The 14,396-nt window shown below is 40.5% G+C and overlaps 1 protein-coding gene across 1 annotated transcript in view; it reads left to right on the forward strand.

The window, feature by feature from the left end:
• LOC122551042 (zinc finger protein DZIP1-like) overlaps window positions 1-14,396 on the forward strand; it is a 278,342-nt gene that overhangs the window by 176,027 nt on the left and 87,919 nt on the right. Inside the window, exons 10-11 of the mRNA XM_043692685.1 lie at window positions 9,238-9,375; window positions 13,520-13,568. Coding sequence (XP_043548620.1) covers window positions 9,238-9,375; window positions 13,520-13,568 — 187 coding nt within the window. The remainder of the gene's footprint in view (window positions 1-9,237; window positions 9,376-13,519; window positions 13,569-14,396) is intronic.

The raw sequence follows: 14,396 nt of genomic DNA on the forward strand, positions 1-14,396 counted from the left end.
CAGAATGATCTGTATTCCAAATGCATTCTGAACAGAGTCTCATACAGCCTCCGCAAGACATCTCTGCTCTTCTATTCTACCTCTTTCAAAATGAGTGTTAACACTGTATTTGCCTTCATATCTGGCAACGGAACCTGTCCATTAACCTTAAGATCTAGGATTCCCACACCCTTTGTGCTTCATATTTCTGCCATCATTCGCTGTTTAGAAAATCATCTATGCCCTTATTCTTCTTACCAAAGTGCGTAGCTACAGACATTCCCACATTGTATTTCTTTGCACACTTCTTTACACATTGTCCTAGCCTGCCTACATCATTCTTCAGCTTCCCTGCTGCTTCAACACTACCTATTCCTCTACATATTTTTGGGTCATGTGCAAACCTAGCAGCAGTGCCCATAGTTCCTTTGACCATATCATTAATGAATGACATGAATAGTTGTGGTCTCAATGCTGGTCCCTGAGGTATTCCACTCGTCACGGGCTAGCTTCCTGAAAAAGACTTCTTCATCTCCACTCTCTGCCTTTGCTAGTAGTTGAATTTCTATTCATGCCAGATCTTGCCCTTAACATCCCTCTATGTTTAGCCCAATCAACAAATTTTAAATGTTCCCTGTATTCCAAGATTCAATTAATTTGTGTATACTAAGAGTGAACTTTGGGGAACTCAGTTGTCTACTGTCCTGCTTGTCTGAAAAAAAAAGCATTTTCCATGATTCAACATTTTGTCCTGAATCAATTTTAACATTGACCCTGCTGTTTCAAGAGACTCAATTCTTTAGTGTGGTACTCATAGAATCACAGAATTATACTGCGTGGAAACAGACCTTGTCTCTGCCAACCACGTTTCCTAAACTGAACTAGTCCTATTTGCCTGAGTTTGGTCTATATCCCTTTGAACACATCCTATTACGTAGCTGTCCAAATGTCTTTAAATGGTGTAATTGTACCTGGCTCTATCACTTGTTCTGCAAGTTCGTTTCATATATGCACCCCCTCTGTGTGAAAAAGTTACCCCTCAGGTCTTCTCTAAATCTCTCCCTCTCACCTTAAACCTATCCACAAGTTTGGTCTCCCCTACCCTGGGAAAAAAAATCCTTGTCTATTTACCTTATCTATGCCTTTCATGATTTTATAAACCTCTGTAAGGTCACCCCTCAGCCTCGAACACTCTGGGCAGAAAAGTCCCAGCCTCTCCCACCCTTCCTTAAAACTCAAACCTTCCAGTCTTGCTAACATCTTTTAAATCTTTTCTGCACCCTTTCCAGTTTAATAGCATCATTCCTGTAGCAGGGTGACCAGAACTGTATGCAGTACTCCAAAGGTGGTCTCACAAACGTCTTCTACAGCCGCAACATGATGTCCCAACTTCTATACTCAATGCTTTGAGCAATTAAGGCAAGCATGCCAAATGCCGCCTTCATCATTTTGTCTATCTGTGAAGGCACTTTTAAGGGACTTTGTATCTGAACACCTATGTCTCTCTGCCCAACAACATTCCCAGGGCACTGCCATTAACTGTGTAATTCCTACCCTGGTTGTATCAAAATGTAACACCTCACATTTATCCTCACATCTGCCACTCCTTGGTCCATTAACTCAGCTGATCAAGATCTTATTCTACACTTAGAACTTAACCTTTTTCACTATCCACTATATCATCATTTTTGGTGTCATCCACAAACTTACTAACCATGCCACCTTTATTCTCTTTCAAATTGTTTACATAAATGAGAAACAACAGTGGACCCAGCACCAATCCTTGTGGCACACTGCTGGTCACAGGCCTCCAGTATAAACAACAATCCATTATCACCGTCTCTGTTTCCTACCATGAAGCCAATTTTCTACCAATTGGCTATCTCTCCCTGGATCCTACATGATCTAACTTTACTAACCAGTCTACCATGTGAAACCTTGTTGGAGGCCTTACTAAAATCCATGAAGGTAATGTCTACTGATCTACCTTCAACTAATTTCTTGGTTATATCTTCAAAAAGCACAGTCGAGTTTGAGAGACACGATTTCCCATCTACAAAGCCATTCTGACTATCCCTAATCAGTCTTTGCCTTTCCAAATGCATGTAGGTTCTATCTCTCAGAATCTTCTCAAACAATTTACCTGCCACTGATATCAGGCTCACCGGTCTTTGTTCCCAAGCTTTCCTTGCAGCATTTCTTAAACAAAAGCACAGCGCCAAGGTCCCAGGTTCGATTCCAGCCTCAGATGACTGTCTGTGTGGAGTTTGCACATTCTCCTCGTGTCTGCATGGGTTTCCTCCAGGTGCTCTGGTTTCCTCTTAAATTGCCTGAAGTGCTAGGTGCATTAGTCAGAGGGAAATGGGGCTGGGTGGGTTACTCTTCGGAGGGTCGGTGTGGACTTGTTAGGCCGAAGGGCCTGTTTCCACACTGTAGGAAATGTAATCTAGTCTAATTAGCCCCACTACCTCAATTATGACTGTAAGTGATGCAAATATCTCTGCTAGGGGACCCTGTCTTCCCTCAATGGTCTGGGATATATTTGATCATATCCCAGGGATTTATCTACCTTGCTGCATTTTAAAACTTCCAGTACCTCCTCTTCTGTAATATGTACTGTTTTCAAATCATCAATATTTATTTCCCCAAGTTCCCTAGCTTTCATGTCTTTCTCCACAGTAAGTACTGATGAGAAATATTTGTTTAGTATTTCACGCATGTCCTGTGGTTTGAACATAGAACATTACAGCGCAGCACATCCCTCGACGTTGCACTGACTTGTGAAACAATCTGAAGCCCATCTAAACAACACTATTCCATTCTTGTCCATATGCCTCTCCAATGACCATTTAAATGCCAGTAAAGCAGGCAGTGTAGACCATGTCCCTACTACTCTCTGAATAAAGAAAGGTTCAGGAGACATAGACTGCCTAGTTGATCTTGAAGGGGATTTTTAATCTTTAAGGATTCTCTCCCTAGTTTCTTTCTGCTCCTAATGTATGTGTCAAATCTTTTTGGATTCTCCTTAACCTTATCTGCCAAAGCTATCTCATGTCTATTTTGCCCTCCTGATGTCCCTCTGAATTGTAATCCTATACCCTCTTCCCAAGGATTCACTTGATCCCAGCTGTCTATATCTGACATATACCTCTTTTTTTTTTACCAGAGCCTCAATCATCCAATGTTCCCTACTCCTACCAGATTTGCCTTCACTCGAACAGGAGCATGCTAAGTCTGAACTCACATTATCTCGTTTTTGAAATCCTCCCATTTGCCAGTTGGGAACAGCCTCCCCCAGTCAAAGTTCCTGAATAGTGCCATCAAAATTGGCCTTGCTGCAATTTACAACTTTAACTCTTAGACTATCCTTTTCCATAATTCTTTTAAAACTAATAAGATTTTTGTCACTGATGCCACAGTGCTCTGTCTTATTTCCTAAGCGTAGGTTGAGTTTTGCATCTTCTGAAGAAAGTATATTTATGTATTGATAAAGAAAACATTCTTAAGCACGCAACAAATTCATCACCATCCAAATCCTTAACAGTCCTATCCTCTACCATTATAACCCTATTATTCTTACAGATATCCGAGATTTTGTAACAAATTTGCTTCTCAATTTCTTGCATCTGGTTGGGGGCCCATAGTACAACCTCATCAAGGTGATTATCCCCTTCTTATAGCTCAATTCTACCCACATAGCCCCCAGGAATATCTCTTTAAGTAAAGCCATGATGTTTTCCCTAATCAAATAACATCACTCCTTTCGTTTCCATTTCTCATCTGGTTGAATATGTAATGGTCTCCATTTCCTCATTAAGACATCATTTCTCAGGTAATAACAGGGATTTATTCAGACTCTTTCTCTGTATATGCCTTTTGATGCAACTGCTTTAAATTTTCATCTTCTGCTGTAAGTCAATGAGTTTTGCAGAGCCAAAGATGTTTGCATAATTATCTATTTGCTCCAGTTTTGTGTCAAGATTAGATTAGATTAGATTACAGTGTGGAAACAGGCCCTTCGGCCCAACAAGTCCACACCGACCCGCCGAAGCGCAACCCACCCATACCCCTACATTTACCCCTTACCTAACACTACGGGCAACTTAGCATGGCCAATTCAGCTGACCTGCACATCTTTGGACAGTGGGAGGAAACCGGAGCACCCGGAGGAAACCCACGCAGACACGGGAAGAACGTGCAAACTCCACACAGTCAGTCGCCTGTGTTTATCAGTCAACTATCTGATAAACACAGTCTCTGCTAATGCCACTTCAGCTTCCCTATCTGTACCCTTTGCTCTCTCCAGTTTCAACTGGTGACTCTGTGACCTCACTACTACACAATCAAGGAAGATTCCAGGATAAAAGTCCTGCATTGCTTCAGTTGCCTGAGTCTCGACTGGCTTTTCAACCACAATAGGCAGCATGTCTATTGGTGAATCAGCTATATCATTCGGAAGGACAAGTTGTATTCCTGGAGTTGAGAGTTTGTCCAGTACTCCTATTGCAAATGCTCCACTCTTTTCTGGACATTCTAACCTCATTTTACGTAATTGAGTGCTTTTTGTCTCACCATGAATTCCCAATTCCAGTACATTTTCTGGCAATAGTCCTTCAGGAGTACATATGTCCTCATCCTTCAGCATCACAGAATGAGAGGATCCTGTGTCGCTTAATATTGTAACCTCTCTACCTGCCACTCCTGGCCTATGTGAATAAACTTTACCGTTGCAGGTATATTTTTTAAGCAGATCAAGCACTTCTTCCCCAATCAACCTCCAATCAGCTTGTACACTCTGATGCAGCTTCCTAGCTCCCACTGTGTTTTCTGTTACCAAAACTCCCAGACTTGTTCTGGTTTCCTACATCTGGTTTTCCAGTGCTTCTCCTAGCCACCAACGCTGTGATTTCATGTGGCCTATTTTATTGCAATGAAAATACCAGAGTTTTTTTAACTTCTTTGTTGCCTTCAAGGGTTTCCTTTTTACCCTGTGGTAAGTTATGCTTATGATCTTCACCAAGATTTACCTTTTCCTTTCCAGGTGAGGATATCTCTTTGCTCCAATTTCTATCCCTCATGGACTGAAATTGACTCTGGAAGCCGAAGAGTGCTTTATGGAACAACCCATAATCATCAGCCACTTCAGCTGCTAACCTTACCATTTTAACTCTCTGCTCTTCCATATGAGTTCGCACTACATTGAGTTGGTGATGTCATTTCCAATGGTGATTGCACATTGCCATTTTCTCTACTGCACATTACTCAACATAAAGCTGATACATGCCCCATTACAGATTTCTACATAAAGAATCATGCATTTAAACATACCTTTCTGCGACCTTAGAGCAACCACATTTTTATTACTTTCTTTTTCAGGGTTTGAGGCCTACGGGAGGTATTTATGAAGCTTCCGCCTATGCATTCTACTCTGTTTCAGAGAAATTCCAAAGTACAGGCAAGGCAAGGAAGGGTTAGCACTTGTTGGACCCTAGTATCACTATGAGATGTATTTTCTGAGGAGAACATGTGTTTGCCCATATTGGGGTCATGGCACAGTTTGGGAGGAACTATATTGTATGTGAAGTGGCCACTGTGTGGTGGTGGTGGAAAGAGGATATGCTTATATGGTGCCAATCAAATTCTATTTTACACTGTATTGGTAAGCTGCTGGAGCACGATTGAAGTTTCATTCATCAAGGAGAGATTATTTCATCCCACACCTGATAAGCCTTGAAAAGTACTCACTCTGATTAGACTGTAGGACCCCCAACAGCCAATGAAAATTAAGGAACAGAATATAGAGAGATGTAGTAACAACAAGGTTGTCATCATGGGTGACTTTAAATACCACAAAATTGACTGGATTCCCTCAGAGCAAGAGACATAGATGGGGAAGAATTTGTTAGGTGCATCCAAGATGGTTTCTTGAAACAGGATGTGGATAGTCCAACTAGAGGCGAGGCCATACTGGACCTTATATTGGCAAATGAGTCTGGCCAGATGACTGACCTTTCAGTGGGACAGCATTTTGGAAACAGTGATCACAACTCCTTCAGTTTTAAGGTAACTATGAATATGGATAAATTTAGACCTCGCGGGAAGTTTCTAAGTTGGGGGAGGACAAATTACAACGGTATTAGGCAGGAGTTTGGAGACTTAATTTGGAGCGGCTGTTATCAGGCAAGTTCATATTTAGACATGTGGGAGTTGTTTAAAGACCTGCTGATGAGAGTTCAGGACTGGCATGTTCCAATAAGGAGGAAGGACAAGGATGGCAAGGTATGGGACTCTTGGATGATGGGGGAGGTCAGAAAGAAAAAGGAACCATAGATGAGGTTTAGGAAGCTCAAATCAATTAGGATCCTTGATGAATATAAAGAAAGCAGAAAGGAACTTGAGCAGGAGATTAGGAGAGCAAGGAGGGGCCATGACATATCCTTTGCCAAGTAGGTTAAAGAGAATCACAGGACATTTTATACATACATTAAAAACAAGAGGATAACTATGTAGATAATATGACCATGTAAGGATAAAGGAGGCAACTTGTGATTGGAGGCAGATGATATGAGTGAGATCTTAAATGAGTACTTTACATTGGTATGCACCAAGAAAAAGGTCATGGAGGATATGAGATAGGGTAGGGTGTGCTAACATGCTAGGGCATTTTGAAGTCAAGAAAGAAGTGTTGTTGGTCCATTGAAGCACATTAAGATGGGTAAGTCCCCAGGCCTGATTGGATCTACCCCAGGTTGTTGAGAGAGGCAAGAGAGGAGATTGCTGGGGTCTTGACCAAGATCATTGTATCCTCTCTAGCTACTGGAGAGGTCCTGGAGGACTGACAAGTAGCTAATGTTGTTCCTCTGTTCAAGAAGAGAAATAGGGATAACCCAGGAAATTATACATCGGTGAATCTCACATCGGTGGCTGAGAAGCTATTGGAGGGATAGGATTTAAACGCATTTGGAAAAGCAAGGGCTAGTGTGGGGTAGGTCATGTCCTATTAACTTGCTTGATTTTTTTGAGGGTGAGGTTGATCAATGAGGGTAGTGGAGTGGATGTTGTTTACATGAGTTTGAATAAAACTTTCAACAAGGTCCCTCTTGGTAGGATCCTTAAGAAGTTTGAGATGCATGAGATTCATGGTGACTTAGCTGGGTTTAGGTTCAGAGCTGGCTTGCCCATAGAATACAGTGGATAGTGTTAGAAGGTATCTTTCTGGCTAGAGGTCCATGAGCAATGGTGTTCCACAGGTACCTGTTCTGGGACCTCCACCACTTGTGATTTATATAAATGCCTTGGATGAAAATGTAGATGTGTGGTTGAGTAAATTTGCAGATGACACAGACATCGGGTGAGTTGTTAATAATGTTAAAGGTTTCCACATCATAGAGATTCTTTTCTAAGATGCAGTGGGCTATAGATCAGTTGCAGATGTGGGCAAAGAAATGGCAGATGGAGTTTCATCTGGGCAACTATGAGGTATAATATTTTGGGAGATTAAAAGTTAAGGGAAAGTATACAGTTAATGGCATTGACGTACAGAGGAACCTTGGGGTCTTAGTCCATAACGTCCTGAAAGTGTTCATGCAAGTAGGTAGGGTAGTCAAGAAAGCGCATGGCATGCTTTCCTTTGGTCAGTGCTTGAGTACAAGAGTCAGGATGTCATGTTGCAGCTTTCTAAGACTTGGTTAGGCTGTACTTAGAGTATTGCATTCTATCCTGGTTGCCACATTTCAGGAAGAATGTGGATGCTTTCGAGAGTGTACAGAAGAGATTTACCAGGATGTTGCCTGGATGACAGGATATGAGATTTCAGGAGAGGCTGGAAAAACTTGAGTTTTTTCTTTGGTGTGGCAGAGCCTGCAGGGAGACCTGAAATTTATGAAATTATGAGAGACAGAGGTAGAGTTGAGAGTCAGAATCTTTTTCCCAGATTGAAATGTCTAATACTGGAGGGCATGCATTTAAGGTAGGTGGGAAAGTTTAAAGAAGATGTCACAACTTTTACACAGAGTGGTAGATGTCTGGAATGCCCTGCCAGGGTAGTGATAGAGGCAGGTATGATAGGGGTCTTTAAGGGGCTTTTAGAGCAGCACACAATTAAGCAAGGAATGAAGGGAAATGGACTATGGACAGGCAGAAGGGATTAGTTTAATTTGACATCATGTTTGGCACAACATCATGGACTGAATGGCATATTCCTGTGCTGTACTGTTCTGTGTTCTAAAAGCACAACCTAACCAGTGCATTCCAAGTGGAAAATGACTTGAATGAACACCACCAGTCTTTCAGTTAAGTTCTCATGCCCAGGCTCAAAGAGGACAAGAATTACAGTGAAGGTTAAAGGAAAACAAAAATAAAAGGTTTGACCCTCCTTCGACCTCCAGTACCCTCATCACTTTGTTAGTCTTTTATGGAATCCTTCCTGAAGAAGGGCTTATGCCCGAAACGTCGATTCTCCTGTTCCTTGGATGCTGCCTGACCTGCTGCGCTTTTCCAGCAACACATTTTCAGCTCTGATCTCCAGCATCTGCAGACCTCACTTTCTCCTATGGAATCTATGGCATCTTCCTCATTCAACCTTCAGCTTAATATTGCAGGCATATCTCAATGATGTGATCCAGGTTTGATCTACATATTTAAAACCCTGACTATGAAAGTCAAAATGATATCAAAAGAGAGTGTTTAACTTGCAGTGCTCATTTTAATGACCTGCCCATTTTTCACCAGACAATAATAACAAATAATAATAAATCAATTATTTTAATGATCAAAGTAAGGTTGGCATCAAATGGCCTGTTTCTGTGCCGTATGTTCTATGTTAGCCTTCATCAATCTGACATTTATGTCTGTTTCAAAATAGATCTTTAATAACTAAACAACAGTAGGCATTGTTGAAATAATAACAAAATGCTCAAAAGCTTAGCAGTTACTGGATCTGAAATGTTGACTCTGCTTTTTCTCTGCAGCTGCTACCAAACCTGCTGTGTTTCTCCAGCAATTGCTGTTTTTAACTCAGAAAATTAGCAGGTCTAGCAACATTTATGAAGAGAGAAACAGAGTTAACATTTTGAATCTTTTGCTTTTACTTTGGAATGGCTATTATTGAACTGATTTCCTTACCTTCTAGAAATTGCATAATTAATATAGAAAAGCATACTTAATTACTTTATTAAAATGAGGTATGATTGATAATTTATATGATCAAAGCAGGTTGAAACATTTCGTAAATTAAATCTTCACCATTTTTTACCTTAGCTCCAGCTTGAAATAGAGAGATTGATGTCATCGATCACAAAAAATCACAAGGCAAATTCTTGTTACTACAAGAAAAAGATTAAGGAACTAAATCGAAAACTGCGTGATCAACAACTCATAGCTCATCAGAAGGAAGAGGTCAGAGCCATTCAATTAAATCTTGCATGTACAATGAAATAATTAGCTGGGAACTTTTTCTAATCTCTTTCCGTAGGGTCTAGGATATATTTCTGGGTCATGTGCAGAAATCTTTGCTGTATATTGGTTACTTGGTTTTGATGAGAAAGTGAGGACTTGCAGATGCAGGAGATCAGAGCTGAAAATGTGTTGCTGGAAAAGCGCAGCAGGTCAGACAGCATCCAAGGAACAGGAGAATCGACGTTTTGGGCACAAGCCCTTCTTCAGGATTCCTGAAGAAGGGCTTGTTCCCGAAACATCGATTCTTGAATGTCAGAGGATGAGGAGTGATCTTTCGAAGTTTACAACATTAAGTGAGGGGTGGATAGAATTGATAGTCAAAGTGTTTTTTATCCAGGGTAGAAATGCCGATTACTAGGGGACATAGATTTGAAGTAAAAAGGGGAAAGTTTAAGGGACATGTAACAGGCAAGGTTTTTTTTACACAAAGGTGATAACTGTCTGGAATGCACTGCCAGCGGAGGTGGTGGAAGCAGATACAATAGCAATGTGTACCACCTCAAAGCATATTTATTTAACATTGCAAAAGTTTTCAAACTTCAAGTAACGAATAGATTCCCTTTAATTCTAATGTTGTTAAAAAACCTTGTTTCTGTAGGAACTACCTCTGTGTGTTGATCCCTTGTACTTGCTGATATTTGTTCTGGTTGCCTTCCAGGAATCCTGGGTTGCCTTTCAAGGAAGGAGATAAAAGGTGTTGTTTCAAACATCAGCCAGCATGGTCTTAGTTTCCCAACCAGCATAGCTTCAACTGACCTTATTTATTTTAAACTTTGACTTCCAATTTCTTTCCTAGCCATGTCTTCTTCCACACGCCAGCCATTATCTTGTCTGTCTGTGCAATCTAAGTTTCTAAACCACACGGCTTTGTCCTAACTGTTCTGCCAGCAGCTCTTAAGAGATTTGATTTTTTTGCACGACCTTTGCCTCTCAACTCGTGCTTTCTTGTCCCACCAGTGCTGTTCTGCCTCCTCACCCAGTGCCTACTGTCTTGAGTCCTACTTAAGATCTCAATTACGTGTGCAGTAAAGCACATTCTGCCCTAACTTAGGGTGGTAAATTTAAACATGCTCACCCAAATAGAGTGCTAGGCTTGAGAATGTGACTCAAGATCCTGTTGTCACATGAGTCAACAATTTTTAAAGAAATTTAGGAAACAAGTCAATGGTTATTTATTTTCATACATCAGCAAGCAAAACTAGTCTTATTAGAGTAAATGTAAAACTAACTCTGCAGGGTTATATATGCCTTCAATATTATGTATTAAAATTCCCACATTATATTGAGTCATACAGCACGGAAACAGATGCTTTGGTCCAACCAGTCCATGCCGACCATAATCCCAAATTAAACTAATCCCACCTGCCTGCTCTTGGCCAATATCTCACCAAACATTTCTTATTCATGTACTTATCTAAATGTATTTCAAACATTGTAACTGTACCTGCATTCACCACTTCATTCCATTTCAAGTACATTCCACACATGAACCACTGTCTGTGTAATAAAAATTCCCCTTGTAACTTACTTACATTTTTCTTCTCTCACCTTAAAAATATACTCTATAGTCTTGAAAGATCCAACCCTAGGGAAAAGACATCTGCATTCACTATATCTATACCCCTCATGATTTTATAAACCTCAATAAGGTAATCTCTCAATCTCCTAGCTCCAGTGGAAAAATCTTCCAGCCTCTTCTTATAACTCAAAGCCCCATTCATTTATTCATTCAGGTGTTGAATGTACCTATTATATATCTGCAGTATATAAAGGCAGTGTCTGATTTTCACCTAAGAGAGGAGCAGTCCAGCTGATGGTGCAGTTCCTACACTCTTATCCCATGTAAGAACCATTTGTGGTACCCATTTGTTTTTATTATTATCGACATTATGACTGAAAATGTAGACCTTAACTAACTACAGCCCATTGAGAGACCAGAGCAAAAAGAATCACTATCAATTGGTAATCTCACTAAGAATAACTATGAAATTATTGAGTTGAAAATAAAAAGGGTGGGGGGGGGGGTTGAAATAAGCAGGCTAGTCCAAAATTGGATGTTTTTGGGTTAAGGCACTTTGTTGTAAAAGTAAAGAAAGGTTTATTGACATCTGTTTTTATTGGTCTGACAGCTGTTATCTGGACACCCACATTGTAAAATGCATTACATGCTTAGAATTTATGATTGACCCCCATGTCTTATGTTTGCCTAATGTGTCTGCCCGATAACAGCCATATCTCTGAGTTTAAAATGCTATTTATTTGAATGACATAAATACAGCCCTCTACCGCTGAGCAAAATTTCTTTCACACATACCTACAGCAAATGATCTATTTATATATCAAGATCGATTATTCAACATTTGATAAACTCAAATGGACTAGTGTATCATCTTGGGCTTTATAAAGCTTTTAGTGCTGATATTCTGCATGTGTGCTATAATCGTGGAGTCTCACTTGGCAGCCAGGCATATTGGGAAATAACTAAATTGCTGCACTTTCCATAAGTTTCCAGCTGTTATTAGTTGTTTTAATATATTTGGAAAACTAGCAATAGAAGTTTGAAGAATATTGAGGAAGAAAAGATTTAAACCTAAACATTTCGTCTCGTTGTTAGAATGATAAGCCTGAAGTCGTAATACAATCATAGAATCCCTAAAGTGTTGAAACAGGTCCTTCGGTCCAACAAGGCCACACCAACCCTCCAAAGAGTAACCCACCCAGATGCATTCCTCTACTCTATTATCCTATATTTACCCATGACTAATGCACCTAACCTACATATCCCTGAATGCTATGGACAATGTAGCATATCCAGTTCACCTAACCAGCACATCTTTGGATTGTGGGAGGAAACCAGAACACCTGGAGTAAACCCGCACAGACACGAGGAGAATATGCAAACTCCACACAGTCGACTGAGGCTGGAATCAAACCCAGGTCCCTGCCTGTTGTACGGCAGTAATGCTAACCACTGAGCCACCGTGCTGCCCCCATAATTTTGCAGTCCATGCAGAGCAATTATCTGCTAGGAATGTGCTTTGCTAAAATCAGCTCAGACTGATGGGGTGGTAGAGTCTTTGTTGTTCAAATATGTCCCAGCTATAAATTATTTCATTGTTCTGTATGGGACTCTCTCATGACCGAAGAGTTCAATGTGGGATCAGCAAAGCTGTCCGCATAACTGGAAGTTCAGATGTGCCACGTCTCACCTTCCTTTGAACACACCAGATGTTGCAAGTTTGGTGTAGTTGACTCTCAAAATAATCTGAACCTAAATTTCATTGCTTGCCTCAACATGGTCTAACCAATTACAACATCTTGCAGTGCAGAATGTTGTACTGCTTTTTTTTTCATTTTCTCCTTATATTGTTTGGACTGACTACTTTACTGTTGTTTTCCCTGAAGACTTCTCCATAGAAGATTTGCTTGGGGATTCTGTAGGTGATCAGATGGAAACATGGCCTGCCAATCCCAGTTGAATTTCCTGCAGGGTGCAATTTTTTCCTGGCACTGAATTTTCATCATGAACCTTGGTGTCTTTGGGTGGCAGCATTCTCGAGCTTCAGTATGGTATAATTGGCAGACCCAGAATTTTTCACCATGCAGCAGGGTTTTAACGACTATGCTTGATAGATTTGTTTGATTTTAGTCATCGACTTAATGCCACACTCTCTGCAGACAATTATTCTGACATAAAATAAATATTACTCTAACTAGACAAATATGAGGAGAATTTCCTCCACTGTGACCCCTGAGGGAATTTGGCAAGTGGCCTTTATAGTCTGGAATGTATGAACACCTCCAGCGATACTTCCTAAATTAATGGGAAGGAGATAAAAAGAAGTTCTCTGAATAAACCAAAGCATTTAATAATCAATTAGTAATATGTATCTATTGGGTATGGTTCTTGAAGTTAACTATAGGCAGAACTTGCATTCTAGGTCTGTCCACAGATGGCATCCTAACAGAACAGAAGGTAGAGTTTATAACTTGGAAGGAGACCATTAAATCCATTGAATTTATGCCAGAGTAAATCTATGTGATAAGTCTAATTTTTAAATAAATCTGTGCTTTTGTTTTCCAGTTGAAAACATGTTCTGTCAAATCGCCAGAAAAGAAATTGGAACCATCATGTAAGAGGTTATTTTCATGATATTGAAATAATTTACTCTTTTGTACCAAAACTTGTGGTCCAGGTGGTGTGCCATTCTATCTTCACGGACACAACTGTAAAAAAATAGTTTTCCACTGAAAAATCTTGTTATTTTATTTCTGAAAGTCAAATAGAGTCATGCAGCATGGAAACTGTTATGGACCAGACCAAACCTCTGAAAATAAATTAAGGAGTTAGAGTAGACTCTAACTTTTTCTTATTGATGTTTCATTCCAAATACAATTTGACTGGTCAGACTACCAGATTTGAAGTAAAACATTCTTTATTCGTACACTATAAATTAAAATACAACAAAGAAAGAAGAAATTGGCATAGTTAACTCTAATGGAAAACTTAACAACATAAGAGACTATCTTAGTACTAAACAGTAACTGTTCCAATATATTATCACTGCTCCTGCCCCACCGAACTCATCTCTGCATACCTCGACACGGTCCTGTCCCCCTTAGTCCAAGAACTCCCCACCTACGTTCGAGACACCACCCACACCCTCCACCTCCTCCATGATTTTCGCTTCCCCGGTCCCCAACGCCTTATCTTCACCATGGACATCCAGTCCCTGTACACCTCCATCCCCCATCATGAAGGACTCAAAGCCCTCCGCTTCTTCCTTTCCCGCCGTACCGACCAGTACCCTTCCACTGACACCCTCCTTCAACTGACTGAACTGGTCCTCACCCTGAACAACTTCTCTTTCCAATCCTCCCACTTCCTCCAAAACGAAAGGAGTAGCCATGGGCACCCACATGGGCCCCAGCTATGCCTGCCTCTTCGTAAGATATGTGGA

The sequence above is a fragment of the Chiloscyllium plagiosum genome, chromosome 6 (genome assembly GCF_004010195.1).
Source record: "Chiloscyllium plagiosum isolate BGI_BamShark_2017 chromosome 6, ASM401019v2, whole genome shotgun sequence".
In the NCBI taxonomy this organism is placed as follows: Eukaryota; Metazoa; Chordata; class Chondrichthyes; order Orectolobiformes; family Hemiscylliidae; genus Chiloscyllium; species Chiloscyllium plagiosum.